Source organism: Cydia pomonella, chromosome 27 (assembly GCF_033807575.1).
Source record: "Cydia pomonella isolate Wapato2018A chromosome 27, ilCydPomo1, whole genome shotgun sequence".
In the NCBI taxonomy this organism is placed as follows: Eukaryota; Metazoa; Arthropoda; class Insecta; order Lepidoptera; family Tortricidae; genus Cydia; species Cydia pomonella.
Window position 1 is genome coordinate 5,680,822 of NC_084729.1, and position 19,518 is coordinate 5,700,339.

The window sequence follows — 19,518 nt, forward strand, 5'->3', positions numbered from 1 at the left end:
CTGGACCAGTGTTGTCACATACTATTTTGCCGAAGTGGTAGAACAGGGTGCAAAAATAGGTAGAAATGGGTGGTTTTAAAATGAAAAACAGGTAGATGTACCACTCAGTAGCAAGTACATTTTTATGATTAAAAATGAGTATAAAATTTTTCAAATTATTTATTAGTTTTTAATATTGTGATGTTAGTACACGTGTTTATTAAAGAAATTGAAATAAAAATAAGGATTTCCATTGTTTGTAGGTAATGAATCTGCTTGTATAATCTGTTTCTTTGGCAAGTTTTCATTACATCGAATCTAAATTCGGTAGAAAATTAAGTAATGTTCCGTCACATGTATTGAGAATTACTTACAATTGTACCATATTAAAAAATAGGTAGATTTCAGGCCGAGGGAGGTAGATAGGTAGAACGCAGGCAAAATAGGTAGATCTACCCGAAAGTTGGTAGATGTGACAACACTGATCTGGACGGGCTAAGGCTCTAAGCCTAAGTTATACTGCCTTTACCTTGTCATAAGTAGGAATTTAAGTTCATTCCGTCTTCCGTCTCGTGTCTCAAGTGCCAATTACATCCACACTTTATCAGGATCCGATGTCGGACCCGAAATATAATATTTTTCCGTTTCACCCATAGATGGTAGGATCAACTAGATGTGCTATAACGCGTGCGCCCGTAAGAGACAACATACGCAATACGATGCGCCAACGCCCATTTTTTTATTTACGGAAGGTGGAGAAACGTAGTGATTATATGCTCTTTGGGTGGAGGTAAGATAATTAATCTCCATGTACCATAAAGTGTCATCAAAAAACCTTAAATAGGTGTCGCTACAATACCTAGAATACTTGAACAAAAAAAGCAGCCAAGTGCGAGTCGGACTCGCGCATGAAGGGTTCCGTACCATTTATGACGTATTAAAAAAAACTACTTACTAGATCTTGTTCAACATTTTACCACTTTGGATTGGACACACATTTTACCACTTTGGAATTGTCTCTCGCGCAAACTATTCATTTTAATGATATTAGAAACCTCAATATCACACACACGTATGGGTCTGATGAAAAAAAAAAAATTATTTTATGACTTATTAAAAAAACTACTTACTAGATCTCGTACCCATTTTTTCACTTTGGAAGTGTCTCTCGCGCAAACTATTCAGTTTAGAAAAAAATGATACCTACTTATTAGAAACCTAAATATCATTTTTGAAGACCTATCCATAGATACCCCACACGTATGGGTTTGATGAAAATTTTTTTTTTTTAATATTATGACGTATTAAAAAAAAAAACTACTTACTAGATCTCGTTCAAACCAATTTTCGGTGGAAGTTTGCATGACAATGTATATCATATATTTTTTTTTAGTTTTTTCATTCTGTTATTTTAGAAGTTACGGGGGGGGGGGGGGGGACACACATTTTACCACTTGGGAAGTGTCTCTCGCGCAAACTATTCATTTTAGAAAAAAAAGATATTAGAAACCTCAATATCATTTTTGAAGACCTATCCATAGATACCCCACACGTATGGGTTTGATGAAAAAAGATTCAATACTCAATACATTGGTACAATACAAGGTTGTCTGGAAGAGATCGCTTCTTAGCGATAAGACCGCCTGTTGTTACCTAACTTTTACGTGTTTTTTCATTTCCTGTCTATTTTTAAATGTATGGTGCACAATAAAGAATATTTACTTACTTACTTACTTACATTTATTGCACATAATGGTTAAATACCATGGTGATTTTTTGAGTTTCAGTTCTAAGTATGGGGAACCCCCAAAATTTATTCTTTTTTTTTCTATTTTTGTGTGAACATCTTAATGCGGTTCATAGAATACATCCACTTACTAAGTTTGAACAGTATAGCTCTTATAGTTTCGGAAAAAAGTGGCTGTGACATAATCGGACAGACAAACGGACATGACGAATCTATAAGGGTTCCGTTTTTTGCCATTTGGCTACGGAACCCTAAAAAATCAAATCATAGACAGCGCATTTCACTCCGACAATAACGCCTAGGTTCTTAGCTACTCTGGAGAGATTTGGAACTATTATTTATGTTTATAGCTGACAGCTGGACACTTGCAACAGTTCTACCATAAGAGATGTCACTCCTCTTAATTCCACACTCCATTTTTTTAATTTTAACATTCCTGACAACATACCAAAAAAAAACAATTTGGTCGGGTTATTTGTTGCCCACCATTAGCCATACTAAAATTTACGGTGTGTAGTACTATAGGTACTTGCGTAATACATAATATGTCTTCTTGGGCGGTTTAAAAGTTAATTTTTAGTTTGATTTCTTGTAACTTTGATAGTTTTTTTTGTTTACAAGATATCAAACAAAATACTAACTTGTAAGCCGCCCAAGTAGACCTAATATTATGTTGCACAAATGTTGTATCTCACATTTTTTTTTATTATATTTATATTAATACAACCCGGCAGCTTGAACATGTCATGCTCGCTTAAAAGTCTTTACTTACGGTGGCGTCGTTGATCGGGTCGCCACTTTCCCGAATGAAGGTTGAGGGAGGCGATGGCTGAGATACACGTCATACTCGTGAACGGGTGCTGTTTGTGGAGACCGGTCTGTTTAAGCTTACACGGGGTACAGGTTATGTTAAAGTATGTAACTTTACTTTTGAGTGACATTAACGTGAGACACTTCATTCGGTTCTTGTCTGTTTTAATTTTTTAGTCTTTTAATTATTTATATAAGAATTCAAGCCTTGGCGACCCTCTACATCTCTAAGGATAATTTAATATATATTTTTATATTTTATCTCTGACACGTAGAGACTTATACATCTCTAAAGAATTTTAGTATTTTATGGTTTTATTTTTTTATCATAGTATTTTTTTTGTGTAATTTGACATTTAGAGACAGTATACATCTCTAATAAAGTATTTATTATTTCATAGATTCGATATTTGTAATTGTTTTTTTTTTAATTTATTGTTTGTAAAAATGGACATGTAAAAGTGCCCCTGTGGCCTATTTGCTGAATAAATGTTTGATATTTGATATTTGAATAGTTTTATAAGAATGGAAACCACAAAAAAATACATACTTTATAGTAAAGCAAGTATATGTTTATTGTTTTCAATTTGGTATACAAGACAGTAATAGACTAGGTGTTGTAAGTACTTGAATTGTTCTTCTTTTTACCATTGGTCATCTTTGTGTACAAAGCTGCATTAGCTTTGTCTTCTGTGACTTGTGTCTCAGTCTGACTTAGAACTCTTTCTTGTGCGCAGTAAGGTCCGACCGAGAACGCTTTTTCTGTCTCGGCCGAGAACGAGACCGAGACCGAGATTCAATGGTATTCTCGGCCGAGACCGAGACCGAGAATTTATAAAATAGAAGAAAAAAAAACACGAGATTTGCAATCAAAATGTTTTAATAGTCGGAATTCGATGACTACTTATAAGTACAGTAACAATAATCAGAATTAAAAAAGTTATATATTGTTACCCAAAAAACGTAATTTTTCAGCGTTATGGTCCGTTAAATTGTGACAATGCTCGTCGTTTAACTGGTCAGTTAGGGACCTGCTACTAAGCTAAGCCATATTAAATGAAAATCAACTTATGTCTGAAAAACCACACCGCGTGTTTCGTCAAAATTGCATAGAAGCATCCGCAAAGTTAGCATGAAATGATGTCCAATATTCCACAACAGTAATCCGCCACAGGTATTGTTTTGTACTTACCTACTGCTTTACCTTTTCCCGTAAACAAAAATATATACAGTATCAAAATATCCAGTGTCATCTTACACATGTCAATAACAATATACACTCATTTATTAACTCTTCCGCAATAACAACGACCACAAAACGAAAAGAACCAAAGAACAAGTCATTACTGGCAACCGAGCCTATCCGATCCCAACGCCGTATTTGATAAGTAATTTGCTTAAAATGTGGGTACGAAACCAATCAAAATCACAAAAACGTCACACCAAGCGGGCGATGCAAAGATGCAACCAACGGGTGGCTTAGAAACGGGCGCTCGTGCGCGGTAAATTTAAAATCCACCAATGATAACTTACTGCTTAGTCTCGGTCTCGGCAAGAATCTCGGCCCATTTTGCCCGAGAGCCGAAACCGAGATCTCGGACCGATCTTTGGCTGAGAATGCCGAGACCGAGATCTCGGTCGGACCTTAGTGCGCATAACTGACTTGCCTAGTTCTCAACTGAGCGTTTCTTCTTTGACCTTAACATCCAACTGGATTTGAATTTAAGATATTCCGGCGGTAAAGTAAGGACAGGTAAAGTGCACATTAGTAGCATTCCTGGTAATTTCGTCTCGCTCTCTAGCTCCGTAAACAATTCGCACCAGGGCGGCTACCGGGAAAATCGAAATTCGTCAATTGCGGGCATTTTTCTCTGTCACTCTAATTACGTCTTAGTGAGAGTAAAAAAGAAAGATCCCCGCAATTTGCGAATTTCGGTTTTCGCGGTAGGCCCCCAGATATTCTTTAAAATAAACACATGCGATGCGTAATGATGTCGTGGTTCGGGTACTTCTTGTACTAATGAATTTCAGGCATAGGACGTACGTCTCGTCTACACACGAAATGAAATGAAAATGATTTATTTCATTAATGTTGGGTACACATATGACAAACAAGGTTGGGTCTTCCTAGTAGGTAAGAAATACCTATGTCAGGCAGTCCCGCTCCTCCATAATAAACAGTGGTTGTTTGTAACAATTTTAACTATTTAATTACTTATCTATAACTTACAAACTAGAAATACTTATTACTCATTACGACGACAGAGCAGTTGTAGTAATAATATCCTTACGGCTAAATAGAAACCTGTAGTTGGGTGTCTCTTTGTGTGTGTGTGTGTGTGTGTGTGTGTGTGTGTGTGTGTGTGTGTGTGTGTGTGTGTGTGTGCGTGTGCGTGTATTTGTGTGTGTGTGTGTGTTTGCGCGAACCTCCATAGATGCACTCTATCTCGTCTAACTTAGCGGTATCAAATTTTACAAATCCTGGCAGTGTCAGCGGAAATGTTTGTCGTAAACAAAATTAAAATAATCATCGCTTGTTTTCATCGCTGCATGAGCGCTAAGGAGGATGGTATTTTCTTCTTACCTTCGAAAATATCTGAACCTCCCGGCAGTGCCAGAATTCAAAGATGAGTCTAATGATGTTGGTGATAATAAATAATGAGCAACATCATTAGATTCATCTTTTAATTCTGTGTGATGTCTTGTTCTCTTGCTCCACGACCCCGAAATCACCCTGTAGATAGTTATGAGTCCTGGTGATGACATTCTAAAGGCTTTCTAAAAAATTTATTTATGTGTCGAAAGATGGCAATAAAATGTCGCCACAATGTTTTCTTTGACAATACACCTCTATTTCAAATTCTCTTTGCCCATAATAAAAGTTGCTTAGTATGACCTATATATTAACGGGTTTGTGTAAATGGTTTTAGTTAATTTACATACTGTATTTCACATTAAAACTATTATAAGCTAATTTTATAGTAAGTACATCTTGTCCGCGGCCATTTTGTTTTCGCACCACGACGGCTGCGCGAGCTCCATCTCTTGCTGTTGCGGGGCAGGCGGTGTCTGTACAGATACTAAGATTTATTTAAAAAGGCAAGTTTAAATTAATAATCAAAAACTCAGTTCTAGTAGAACCGGTTTAACATTTCGCGCAATAATTTGGGTTTGACTCGAACAAACAACTGCGCGAAACAAAAAAACTCGCTTTCTTGAATTATTTTAATTAATAAGGATTTTCAGATAATATAGATAACCTGAGTAAGCGTAGGAGTTGAAAATAGAGTTCGAGTTACTCTGGTTATAATATTAGCGGAAAATCGTTGAGCATTAGGCTTTTTATTTGTCGCGATATCTATTGTCGAGTAGCAGTACTGAGAGTTCCGCTACTCGATGCTAGATGTCGACTGCGGAAATAATAAGCATTTTGGTACCAAAACTGATGTATGGAGTGAGCACTCTATTACTTCTTATTTCTCTATGATACTTCTGAAAACCCTGAATAATCTATATTTGGTCTGGACTTTATCCTCGAGCTTTACGCATTTGATAGCCACACACGTCGAAAGCATTTCGTAAGCGACATTATCGTGGAATAACCTTAGTGTCAATGCAAGCATATTGAGATAGAATGAGCTATATAATGCCCACGGGCGTAATAGTTTTTTTTTCATTACGCCCATGGGCATATTGGGCGTAATGGTTTTTTCAAGTAAAAGCGCTGGTGGCTGGCTTAGCGAGCCATTAATAATAATAATAAAAAATGACAAAAGTCATAACGTAACGGATACTTTTATTTTGTTGATCGACACAATTTTATTTACTAATCAGTGTGTGTTATTAGAACCTTTGTTTACCATGTCGGTCTTTAGAAACTTAAGAGATGCATGTATTAATTTCCAAGAGGCTCTAGAAAATGATTCTACCCAGTTATTCTGTGCTAGAATTGGACAATCTTACGATGAAGAAATCGCCAATAAAATGCAAGATAAATAAATAAATAAATAATAATAAATAATAAATAAATATTATAGGACATTATTACACAAATTGACTAAGTCCCACAGTAAGCTCAATAAGGCTTGTGTTGAGGGTACTTAGACAACGATATATATAATATATAAATATTTATAAATACTTAAATACATAGAAAACACCCATGACTCAGGAACAAATATCCATGCTCATCACACGAATAAATGCCCTTACCAGGATTTGAACCCGGGACCATCGGCTTCGTAGGCAGGGTCACTACCTACTAGGCCAGACCGGTCGTCAAAATCAATTTATCACTATTTTCTGCTAAGCTAAGGCTTCTGCAGGCAAAATATATATCAAGTACAATACTAAGTAATCTATGTGTAGTAGAGTAAGCGCTGGTGGCCTAGCGATAAGATCGTGTGATTTGCAATCCGGAGGTCGCGGGTTCAAACCCCGGCTCGTACCAATGAGTTTTTCGGAACTTATGTACGGAATATCATTTGATATTTATCAGTCGCTTTTCGGTGAAGGAAAACATCGTGAGGAAACCGGACTAATCCCAAACAGCCCTAGTTTACCTCCTGGGTTGGAAGGTCAGATGGCAGTCGCTTTCGTAAAAACTAGTGCCTACGCCAAATTTTTTACTTTTTTATACTACGTCGGTGGCAAACAAGGATACGGCCCGCCTGATGGTAAGCAGTATCCGTAGCCTATGTACGCCTGCAACTCCAGAGGAGTTAAATGCGCGTTGCCGACCCTAGCATCCCCCCCTCGTTGAGCTCTGGCAACCTTACCGGCAGGAACACAACACTATGAGTAGGGTCTAGTGTTATTTGGCTGCGGTTTTCTGTAAGGTGGAGGTACTTCCCCAGTTGGGCTCTGCTCTAGATCTGGAATGACATCCGCTGTGCTGTGCCCTACCACACAGAGCGAGATGACATTCACAATGCCCATACTTACCTCTCTTTTGGACGTAGTTTAAATCTTGGGATTAGTTGTCAAGCGGACTCCAGGCTCCCATGGACCATGGCAAAATGCCGGGCTAACGCGAGGAATAAGAGAAGATGTAGGTATAAATGAGTTTTAACTTTTAATATACTAACGTTCATAAATTATAACTTTTTGTGTAATTTTATAATATTTAATTTGATCAATTTAATAACTGTTTTCAATATTTTTACACAATTTTCAATCGTGGATGAATGCCGGATAGGTCTGTGCCTTCGCTGCCTAACCTGTCAAAAATGACGATATGGCGGATGAATAAATAAATATATATTATAGGACATTATTACACAAATTGACTAAGTCCCACAGTAAGCTCAATAAGGTTTGTGTTGAGGGTACTTAGAAAACGATATATATAATATATAAATATTTATAAATACTTAAATAAATAGAAAACAACCATGACTCAGGAACAAATATCTATCCTCATCGCACGAATAAATGCCCTTACCAGGATTTGAACCCGGGACCATCAGCTTCGTAGGCAGAGTCACTACCCACTAGGCCAAACCGGTCGTCAAAATATATGAATGTTTGAAATGTCACCGTATTTAAGAATTATTTCGCTTACATCTTATTCCCTAGGGAGTTATAGCTTTTTAAAAATTATGTCTTTTTTTCATACAAACCAAATAGCATAAATGAGTTCTACTATTAAAATACTGACGTTTATAATTTAATATTTTTGTTTTGTCTGCGAAGAAATTCAAAGGTGTATGTGAAGTCCCCAATCCGCATTGGGCTAGCGTGGGAACTATAGCCCGAGCCCTCTTGCATGAGAGGAGTCCTGTGCCCAGCAGTGGGACGTATATAGGATGATTTATTATTATTATTTTTGTTTATGTTTTAAATTAAATAATTCGATTAATTTAACAGCCGTTTAAAATATTTTTACATAATTATTAATCGTGGCTGAATGCCGGATAGGTCGTTTGATATGGTGACATATCAAACATTCGTATTTAAGAATTATGTCGTTTAAATTTTAGTTTTTTCTTCACAAATGTGATGAAAAACACTGTGTGTAACTCCGGGGGTAAGAATATTGCAAACTCGGGTCTTTAATTCCCTCCAGCCTGTATCACCCTCGTATCCAAAATTTCACTTACCCCCCTCATTGCACAATGTACTATTATTTTATAAATAAATAAATAATACATATTATAGGACATTATTACACAAATTGACTAAGTCCCACAGTAAGCTCAATAAGGCTTGTGTTGAGGGTACTTAGACAACTATATATATAATATATAAATATTGATAAATACTTAAATACATAGAAAACACCCATGACTCAGGAACCCACCCCATGCTATTCACACGAATAAATGCCCTTACCAGGATTTGAACCCGGGACCATATTTCTAAAGATCGTAAGTCAACTACCGACCTGCTTGGTGTCCCGACGCTTGCCCCGAGCACGCTTCGGCCACGGCTTCTTGAGATGCACATAGGTGATATGTGCTCGCTTCTCGCTCGCGTGCTTGAAGCACTTTCCGCACATTTCGCACTTGTATGGTTTTAGGCCGGTGTGACTCTGCAAGAAATAAGTTTTTGGCAAAAATTTCATTTTCGGTACAAGCTTTTATCGCTGACTGTACTTTTTTCCACGGGCAACCAATACTTATCGAGACAATTCTAAAAACCCCAAACACAATTAGGTTGCGTTGTTTTATCACAGAGTTCCTATGGCTACCTACTATCTCCATCATCAGATCAGCTTGATGGTACCATAATATTACATATGTATGCAAATTTTCAGCTTCATCGGAAACCGGAAAGTGGGTCAAATTTAACTTGCAAGATTTTTCCCATACATACTAACAGGCCAAGTTAAAAATTTGTGTATACATATGTATGCTAGATATACAAAAAATTAAAAATAGCATTATTAATTTTACGGGGTGCAATAAATGGGTGAACCGACGTAACGAAACCTGAAGGGTTTATTGTTGAGTGTTGTACCCTAGCCCGCTCCACGTTCTCGACAAAACTACACGAGACGAGCTGATTATTTTATATTTACAGTACATATGGTGCTACTTTAGCGCACTAGTGCGCAAATAAGCATATTACGTTACTGTCTCAAACATTTAAAGGGCCATATCTTATACCTTTAAATGAGCAATTCTTGTATATCTTATACCTTTAATACCTTTAAACGAGCAATTCTTGTATATATATATATATATATGTATATATATTTCCGGGATCTCGGAAACGGCTCTAACGGTTTCGCTGAAATTTGGTACATGGGGGTTTTTGGGGGTATACAATCTATCTAGATTAGTCTTATGTTTGGGAAAACGCGTGTTTTCGAGTTTTCATGCGTTTTTCTTTCGACGCAGAATATGGTCGCTAATTTCGTATTACCGGCCACTGTCCGTCTGGTCCAGCGGGTTAAGACGCGGACTGCTAAACGAGTGTTACGGGTTCGAATCTCGCCCGGTGAATAACTTTTGTTTTTTTTTTATATGTTCAAGTTTATATATATTTTTTAAATTTTTATTGTTTTAGACAAGTTTAATTTAGTAAAAAAATGTAGTTAAGATTATCACCTATAGACCACCATATTACAATAAATAGTTATAACCGAGCAAAGCTCGGTCGCCCAGGTACTTTATAGTTAAGCAGTAAAAAAAAAACACTCGGTAAATGAGTTTACAGTACATATGGTGCTACTTTACCGCACTAGTGCGAAAATTAGCATATTACGTTACTATGTCGAACATTTAAAGGGCCATGTACTGTAAAACGTTGTAATGTACTATTTTGTGGTATCTGGAATTTTCAGTACCTAGTGGGGTTATAGGGCTTATTAGATCCACACAGTCGCCGGGCACTTTCCAACGTGTCGGGCCCGATGGCTCCAGCAAGGGGTGTTTTCTGTTTCACGAAATATCAAAATATCGTTAATAATATTTGTGTATGTAAAAAGTATACTATGTAGGTAAGTATATTTTTATTATTCCTTTGTTATTTTCTATACTTAATTTTATTTTTAGTTTTAACTTTGATATGTAAAAAATACTTCACCACGAATTGCCAAATAAGTTGAATGTTTGATATTTTTGCTTTCAAACATTTTTTACATTTGAAATATTGTTAACAATGTGCTGATATTTCGTGAAACGGAAAGTGACTGTTGCTCGAATCCGACGTCGGATACGACACCGGTTCCGTTCGCAGGTGTGTATCTAATAGGCCCTAATTATATGGTTTAAGACATTTATTATCTCATAAAGAATTTACAAAATTCACTTACATGAGATACACTTATATAACAATACTTTTAAGACTAGCGAGCACTATTTAATTTTATAAAGATTAATACGAGTATAAATTCTACATATAAGGTTTTGTTATGCATGGTAAAGTGGGTAGGATTCGGCAGCTTAGAGGACAATTCACTTCGACCGTTGTGTTCAGATGCGTCACAGCGTAGATAACGAACAAGTCGTGTGAATACAAATGTTCACGAGTTATAATGTAAGTAGCATGGATGGATGCGGCATAGCTGTGCACACTACAGATGTGATAAAAATATTTGAATTAAAGGTAATGAACTTATTTATAGTCATTTTAGTTGTTATTTCGTTTTAATCTTATTTATTATTAATTATTTAAAGTTATTATTTGTAATATTTAATATTAGTTTTTATGTATTTACTTATTATTAACTATAATAGTTGAAATTACTGTACTAATTATAAGAAGATTTTAGATACATTCTATAATTATTTATAGATATATCAATTTTAATTATCTACTGTTTAGTATTTTTTAAAAATTACCGCCATATGCCTGGTCCTATTACTAGCCGTTGAAAACCGTTTCCCGCACGCGGCACACGCATGCTGTGGCCTCGTTGAGTGTAATCGTCTGTGGGCGATCAGTCGGTACCGCCGCTGGAAACTTTTGTCGCATTGCTGGCATTTGAAGAGTTTGCCGTCTGTGTGGGTGAAGCTGTGGTCTTGGAGAAGGGCTAGGCTCTGTGGAAGGGAAATATGTGTTTTACAGTACATATGGTGCTACTTTTTCCGCACACGTGCCGGAATGAGCACTTTTCGTGCATATGTCGAAACTTTATAGAGCCATATCTTACCTTTAAACGAGCAATTCTTGTATAATATATATATTTCGGGGATCTCGGAAACGGCTCTAACGATTTCGATGAAATTTGCTATATGGGGATTTTCGGGGGCGAAAAATCGATCTAGCTAGGTCTTATCTCTGGGAAAACGCGTATTTTTGAGTTTCAATATGTTTTCCAAGCAAAGCTCGGTCTCCCAGATATTGTACTTTAAAACGTTGTACGATACACGTGCGAATAATTTCCGTCCTATTTTCTGCACTTGTATCGTAAATAACTAATTTCTACTCGTCGACTGTAATAGTTGAATTAAGATTTCGTATACCAAACTATAATTGCGCACTTTCCATGTATCTCCCAACTCAACTATAATAATCATTTCAGTGCGCTGTAGTCAACTATAAAAAAACTTGACCAATGACGTGCCGCCGCGCTTCCATAGAAAACACTAAACGGGCGTTTATGTCTTTTTTATTTCATTTTTGTCTACCGAGATATAATACCACTTTTCATTAATTATTTAGTGTTTATAGTAAAAAAAGTACTATTTTAGATGATTCGTAAAAAAGTATTGTATACAATAGTCATATAATCAAACTTTTCAATCTCGTACCATACTTAGGCAACTCAGCAAACTTCGTTAATTGGCATTTTCATTCTAACTTATACTTTAAACGCCAACTAAGTCCTGTACCCCTAGTGTAAATTTGATCGACATCATAACGTGACGAACGCGTTTGCGTTAAGTCACATTTTGTATAGGATTTTGAGTTTCCAAAACGTCCCGCTTGGCGCGCTCTTTCTAAATCCAATACAAAATGAGACTAAACGCAAACGCGTACGTCACGTTTCGAAATCGAATTTATTTACACTAGGGGTACTGTTCCAGTAACGTTTTACCGTCACATTCTGACAAAAGGGTTTGACATTGACCGTCAGTTTCATGACGATTGCTAAGGGCTATTGCACAAATCACGCGAGGTTCTATAGCGGAGGGGGTAACGAAATCGGGGTCAAAAAATAGCCGAAAAAAAATCAATCCGGCTCAATCAAAGAAAATCTTTTTCACACGCACACATACATATACGTCTATACACCATACAAGTTTCATATGCGTTTTTTTTTATACTACGTCGGTGGCAAACAAGCATACGGCCCGCCTGATGGTAAGCAGTCTCCGTAGCCTATGTACGCCTGCAACTCCAGAGGAGTTACATGCGCGTTGACGACCCTAAACCCGCCCCCCCTCGTTGAGCTCTCTGGCAACCTTACTCACCGGCAGTAACACTATGAGAGGGTCTAATGTTATTTGGCTGCGGTTTTCTGTAAGGTGGAGGTACTTCCCCAGTTGGGTTCTGCTCTAGATCTGGAATGACATGTGCTGTGCCCTACCACACTAAGCGAGATGACATTCACAATGCCCATACCCCTCTTTTGGACGTAGTTTAAGGACGTACCCGGGTCCGAAACGTTTATTGAACCTATTCGTTTATGAATTGTATAGTTAATGGTCTTTGTTAAGTTAGTCAAAATTCTTTTCGTTGTTGTTTTTAACCACTCTGTCACGTTGTATTTCTGTATTTTGTCAAACAAATAAAAAAACACGAGTGCTATTTGCATTTCTTTTTAGCTGTAGATTACATTTATAATAACAAAAATAATATTCCGCCTATAGGTATACGGCCCACTGCAGGGCACAGGCCTCGTCTCGTGCGTGAGAGGGCTTGGGCCATAGTCCTCACGCTGGCCCAATGCGGGTTGGGGACTTAGCATACAACTTTGAATTTCTTTGCGGATGTGTGCAGGTTTCCTCACGATGTTTTCCTTAACGAAAAGCTAGTGTTAAATATCAAATGATATTCCGTACATAACTTCCGAAAAACTCATTGCTACGAGCCAGGATTTGAACCCGCGACCTTCGGATTGAAAGTCGGACGTCATATCGACTAGGACACCACCGCTTCGGATTACATTTACCATGAGAAATTTTAAAAACTAAATTTCATGCCCTCAATTTTTCATTTTAATTTTTTTTTAAATAAAAGCGCTGGTGGCCTAGCGGTAAGAGCGTGCGACTTGCAATCCGGAGGTCGCGGGTTCAAACCCCGGCTCGTACCAATGAGTTTTTCGGAACTTATGTACGAAATATCATTTGATATTTACCAGTCGCTTTTCGGTGAAGGAAAACATCGTGAGGAAATCGGAATAATCCCAACAAGGCCTAGTTTACCCTCTGGGTTGGAAGGTCCGATGGCAGTCTCTTTCGTAAAAACTAGTGCCTACGCCAATTCTCGGGATTAGTTGCCAAGCGGACCCCAGGCTCCCATGAGCCATGGCAAAATGCCGGGACAATGCGAGGAAGAAGAAAAGGATTTATTTTCTTAAATACCTGAAACATCTTCCCGCACACTTCGCACATGCTCTTGGTTTTCATGGAGGGGTAGTTGGTTCGATTCTTGTCCGGGTGCGTGCGCCGGAAGTGCCGGTAGTACGCGAGAGAGTCCGGAAGTTGCATGTCACACTAGAAAAAAGATTTCCTTTATCAGAGAGTACAGATATATAACGAAAATAGCAGACGCTACCGGTGATCGTAGAGCTGGCAGCTTCCTCGCACAGAGAATAAGTATTGCGATACAACGAGGAAATGCTGCCAGCATCTACGGCACCATGCCGCAGGGGGATAGTTTTTAATTATTTACTTTAAGATTAGTTTTATTTATTTTTAGATTTAGATTTTAAGTTTTATATGTATTATGTTGTGTTTATAAATACTTAGATCATGATAATTATAAATAAATATAAACTTAATTTAAAAAAAAATAAGTTCTTGTCTGAATAACTAAATTAGCATTTAATTTTGATATTGATCAGTTCAGATTAGAAATTAATTAGGTCATAGGGACTTCTCATTTATCGACTTTCGATATACCTATATCGATACAATGTAGAATAAATCATTATAAACATTAAAAGTAGAGGTAAATAACAAGCGATGTTATCGCTAAAGAGCGATATCTACCAGATAACTTTTGAGTACTTGAAAATGCGAAATATATATGTGCAATAAGCTTAATAGTTTCACATTTCATTACTTCAGTTGCGTGGTTTTTTTTTTCAAGATCACGTTCAAAGTCTGTTTCAGTGCTTACAAATATTCGATTAGTTTATAAAATATCTAAGTCTTTTTATCTGCTTAAATTACTTCTTTTACAGTCAAATATCCATTAAGTATTAAAAAAAATTAATATTTTCGTGTATTGGTAGTCGATAAATGAGAACTCCCAATGACGGTTAAAAATGCCTCAATAATTCCGGTCTCTGCTAATTAATGAATCTTGTGACTTAACGATATGAGCTAATCACAATACACTGTCTTCATGACTTTGTATTTGAGTGTACCTGTTCGCATGGAATGGGACCCTCAGGCTTGTCCGTCCTGCTCCGACGAGTCTTGCCGTCTTTGTCACACTCGTCTGCGACGCGCCGACCCCTCTTGCGACACTCGTTTTCTTTCCTGTCCCTACAGAATGGACAAATGAAAATGTTAAAAAGCTTTAACGGTAATAAGTTTTTGACAAAACTTTCATTTTTGGTACAAGCTTTTATCGCTGACTGTACTTTTCTTTCCACAGGCACTCAATACTCATCGAGACAATTCTAAAAACTACTAACACTCTTCAATTAGGTTTGCTTTTTTTTTTATCACAGAGTTCATGGGAACTCTGAAAATGGGATTTTTTTTAAGCCGATCTGATGATGGAGACAGGACGTAGCTGTGGAGCTACGTCCTGTCTTCATCATCAGATCAGCTCGATGGTACCATAATATTGCACTGTCTACCGACTTACATATGTACTTATGCAAAATTTCAGCTCAATCGGGAACCGGGAAGTGGGTCAAATTTAGCTTCCAAGTTTTGACCCACACAAACACAGAAATACATACTCATAGGGCAAGTTAAATAAAAGCTTGTAAAAGGCCGACTACAAAAAGAAAGAACCTACTCGACATGACTTTTAACCTTTTCGACGCCAACTTCGGATATATTGGAACCGTAGGTACATCGCCAACGACAGATTAATCGGCCACAAAACCACAGAGCAACATGGACTTACGCGCATTATGCATAAAGTAAACCTCTTTGACACTTCGGTGCGTGGCGTCTGGGTAACAGCTATTGTATTTGACACGGCGCCAAAAAGGTTAAATACAGGTCCCGTGGCAGATTTCAAATTCAAATAATTACACACTGAAGCGGCGCACGGATCCGCGAAAGTGTGATAACAGCGTAACTAATGTTAATAAACTTACGCATCGTGCCTAGGAGATAGCTTGGTGTGTTGGTCTAGGGCAGCCTGCGAGGCAAAACGAACGTCACACCGCTGGCAGTACGGTCCGTTCTCATCGACCTGCAAGTTATATAGTGCCACAGATAAATGTAGGCTAGCCAGGTACAGCAGTGCAGAGTTGAGAACATTGAATCATGTGAGAAGGTCGCCATGTGAGAAGAGTAGTAAATTCTACATCTTTAGTAACAATTGATCCACTTTCAAACATTGGTCATTTATTTTTCATATGTTCGTAAGTTGGATCGCCTTCCCTAAATTTAGCTGCAGGCGTCCATAGACCACGTTGACTGCTTACGATCAGGCGGGCCGTATGCGTGTTACCCACCGACGTGACATCCATAGGCTACTTATCATCAGGTGAGGCGCTTGACAGCCACCAACATGGTAAAAATAAAGATAAAAAACATTTTGGCTGAAGCACTGATCGAGCAATAAGAATCAATGACACACACCGGCTGGTGGTTAAACCGATGCTTTAGTTACTTATGCAGCCGCAGGCCCTTCTCGCTAATGAATTAGTGTCCACAGAGGAAGCACACCCAGTCCGCCGGATGCTTCATACGTGTGTGCCATATCGGACTGGCCTACTGTAACACTATACTCACCAATATATGTAGTGACTACTTAAAATTTTGGCAGGGCCGCCATGTGTAGTGAGTAATGATTAGCAGCTTTATAAAGTGCCAGCAACGCGCATGTGACACTCCTAAAGTTGCATGCGTTCATCGGCTACGGTGGCCACTTATCAACATGCGATGAACCACTCGTTTGCCAAGATGGTAAAAATAAAGAAAAACAACTGGCAGGGTCGCCATGTGACTTGTGAGGCGTTGACCGACCAATAACAATCAATAACGCATACCGGCTGGTGGTTGAAGCGATGCTTTAGTTTCTTGTGCAGCCTCAAACCTTTTTCACTGACGAACGAGTGTCCGCAGAGGGGGCACACCCAGTCTGACGGATGCTTGATGCGTATGTGCCCCATGTACGTTGAGAATTTGCTGCGGGGAAAATAAAGCTCAGAAACTTTTGAGAAACTTTTTACTGGACAACCCATTTATTTTTATAATTGTATAATTTATGCATATTTGACATTGTTTTAGTTTTTTATTGATTTTATTTTTATTTAATTATTGCTTTTCTATCAATTCAGCAGTGGCAGCATGGTTCCAATTTTATCGCTTGTCACTATGCCCGTCACGTTCGCACTTACATAGTTGTTAGAACGTGACAGGCATGGTGACAAATGATAAAGAGCCAACCATATTAGCCCTACTGGCCTGACAATCCTTTTAAGGTGCAAAATTTCCATTTAATAATTGTTGCTATCTGGATTATGTTATTTTTAGTCATTATTAGAATTTATTTTTGACGACCACAATATAAATCCATATAAATTGTCATGCATGAATGTAATCTGTAATGCAATCGTACGTTGTGTAAAAAATAAATCCGTATCTGAGAGGAATTGAGGCCCGTTCAAAATCGAATGAAGTTCGTCATTATCTCTTTCGAATGTTGACATTGTTTTTCTTAGTAAGAGACAAAATTTAACTTAACAAGTTTTATGAACAATTAAGGAGGTAAATATACATAATTCTGTTACGTATATTAATTCTGTGAGACAAAGCACACTCTCAGTCGTTGAAGGTAACACCTTGTTTTTTTTTTAAATGACTCGCTTAACTTTAAACTCGGATAAATACAATCATAAAAGTAATTTAATTCATTCTTAGAGAAAATTAATTAAGACCTGCCTAAAATGTATCCGAATTTAATTAAAATAGGTATCATTCTCATATATATGACTAAAATATTAACGGGTTTGAGTAAATAGTTTTAGTTATTATATATACTGAATGTGCCTATATCAACTGTTATTTTTTTTATACTACGTCGGTGGCAAACAAGCATACGGCCCGCCTGATGGTAAGCAGTCTCCGTAGCCTATGTACGCCTGCAACTCTAGAGGAGTTACATGCGCGTTGCCGACCCTAAACCCGACCCCCCCTCGTTGAGATTCATGGATTTTGGTTTAAAAAGAAGAGTTAATAAGGTAATACTAATAATCTCCTGAGCACCACTTGCACCATCTCACTAACAAATTGTACTGGTAACTATGGTAAGTCCAGGTTTAACCGGTTAACCCTGGGTTAGTGGGATGGTGCAAGTAGCCCTAAGTGGATTTATCAGAGTTTGAAGTTAAGCGACTCAAATGTTGTTGAGCTCCACTGAGAAACGGTTTTTGGAAATTCAACCACTATGGGGGTGAAAATGGGGTTGAAACATGTTTAACAACTTACACGCGGACGAAGTGGCGCACAGAGCCCAGTATTAAATATACTTACACGAAATCCTCCTCACAGTGCGGACATTTGTACCGGGTTCCATTATGCCATTCTTCATGTAGTTTAGCGGCGTGTCTACAAAATAAATATGGTAGTCCTGAAGATATAGGCGTCCGCAACGTCGCGCGGTTGTACGGAGCGGGCCGCACGCGCGAGGGCGAAATTGTAGGTAATCCACCGCACGCGCTCGCGTCCGTCCGCGGCGCTCATGCTATTTTTTGTTAACCCGCTCGCCCGCTCCGTGCACACGCGCGACGTTGCGGACGCCCTAAAACTCTCGTGACAATCGAACATATAAAACGGGTACACACGTATTATTGAGTCGAATAAACTCTGGACATGTTTCGATCCAATTTTTGAGGATCTTCATCGAATCTTCATCATTGGATCGGAACAGGACGAGCGTTTATTTTAGTAAGTAACCCGTTTAAAATAATTCTAATTTATACTGACTAACAAGATTGTGAGTAACCTTGGTGACAAAGTCCTAGGGTCAATTTTATGACTCCATCAACAACCAATATCATCCTAAATTACAGCTCAATCATTTAACAGGAACTGATTCAAATCTCTAAAGCAAGCCGTAAAAAATTAAAAAATGTGAGTTAAATACATGTTTGTAAAAAGACCAGACCATGCTATGGCCAGGAGTCCTGGCTGACCAAATGGATGACCGCGGTCCAGACTCAGACCGCCGACCTATCTTATTTTTTGCTTATTTAATAAACTCAACTATATTCGATATGTCACTGGCTCCGAGCGGCTAATCCTTTGTCTATTGTTAAGGAAAACCGCACGTGCCACTACCTGCAAAAAAAGGGTCGTACAACTCTAATTGACACCTGAGCGCGGTGCGCTCTCCGACAACGCGCCTTTGTTCCGCATCTCGAGGACACATTTTAGACTGGTTCTGTAGCGTTCGACTGGCCGGCACTCAGTAACCGTAGAGGGACAATACAAAAAATCGCAAATTATTTTTCCATTTGTTCATTTTGAGTCTTATTGCGATTTCCATAGGAGCTGTAATTCAATGACCGGTTACAGTGACCGAAACATTTCTATGTAGGTAGTAGCACGTGCGGTTTTACTTAACAATAGATAAAGGAGTAGCCGTTTGGGGCTAGCTACAAATCGATCGAAAGTCATTTTATTTTAAGAACCGGACTCCTGAAGAGACTAATTGATTACCCCCTATGC

The 19,518-nt window shown here is 38.1% G+C and overlaps 1 protein-coding gene across 2 annotated transcripts in view; it reads right to left on the reverse strand.

The window, feature by feature from the left end:
• Positions 1 to 4,599: 4,599 nt before the first annotated feature.
• The window catches only part of LOC133532483 (zinc finger protein 58-like), a 49,682-nt gene continuing 34,763 nt past the window's right edge, over positions 4,600 to 19,518 (reverse strand). For both annotated transcript variants that reach the window (XM_061871181.1, XM_061871180.1), the window contains exons 7-14: positions 18,322 to 18,396; positions 16,836 to 16,974; positions 15,936 to 16,033; positions 15,024 to 15,144; positions 14,014 to 14,145; positions 11,326 to 11,523; positions 8,922 to 9,068; positions 4,600 to 5,605 (exon numbers count right to left, since the gene is read on the reverse strand). In XM_061871181.1, coding sequence (XP_061727165.1) covers positions 5,513 to 5,605; positions 8,922 to 9,068; positions 11,326 to 11,523; positions 14,014 to 14,145; positions 15,024 to 15,144; positions 15,936 to 16,033; positions 16,836 to 16,974; positions 18,322 to 18,396 — 1,003 coding nt within the window. In that variant the 3' untranslated portion in view covers positions 4,600 to 5,512. The remainder of the gene's footprint in view (positions 5,606 to 8,921; positions 9,069 to 11,325; positions 11,524 to 14,013; positions 14,146 to 15,023; positions 15,145 to 15,935; positions 16,034 to 16,835; positions 16,975 to 18,321; positions 18,397 to 19,518) is intronic.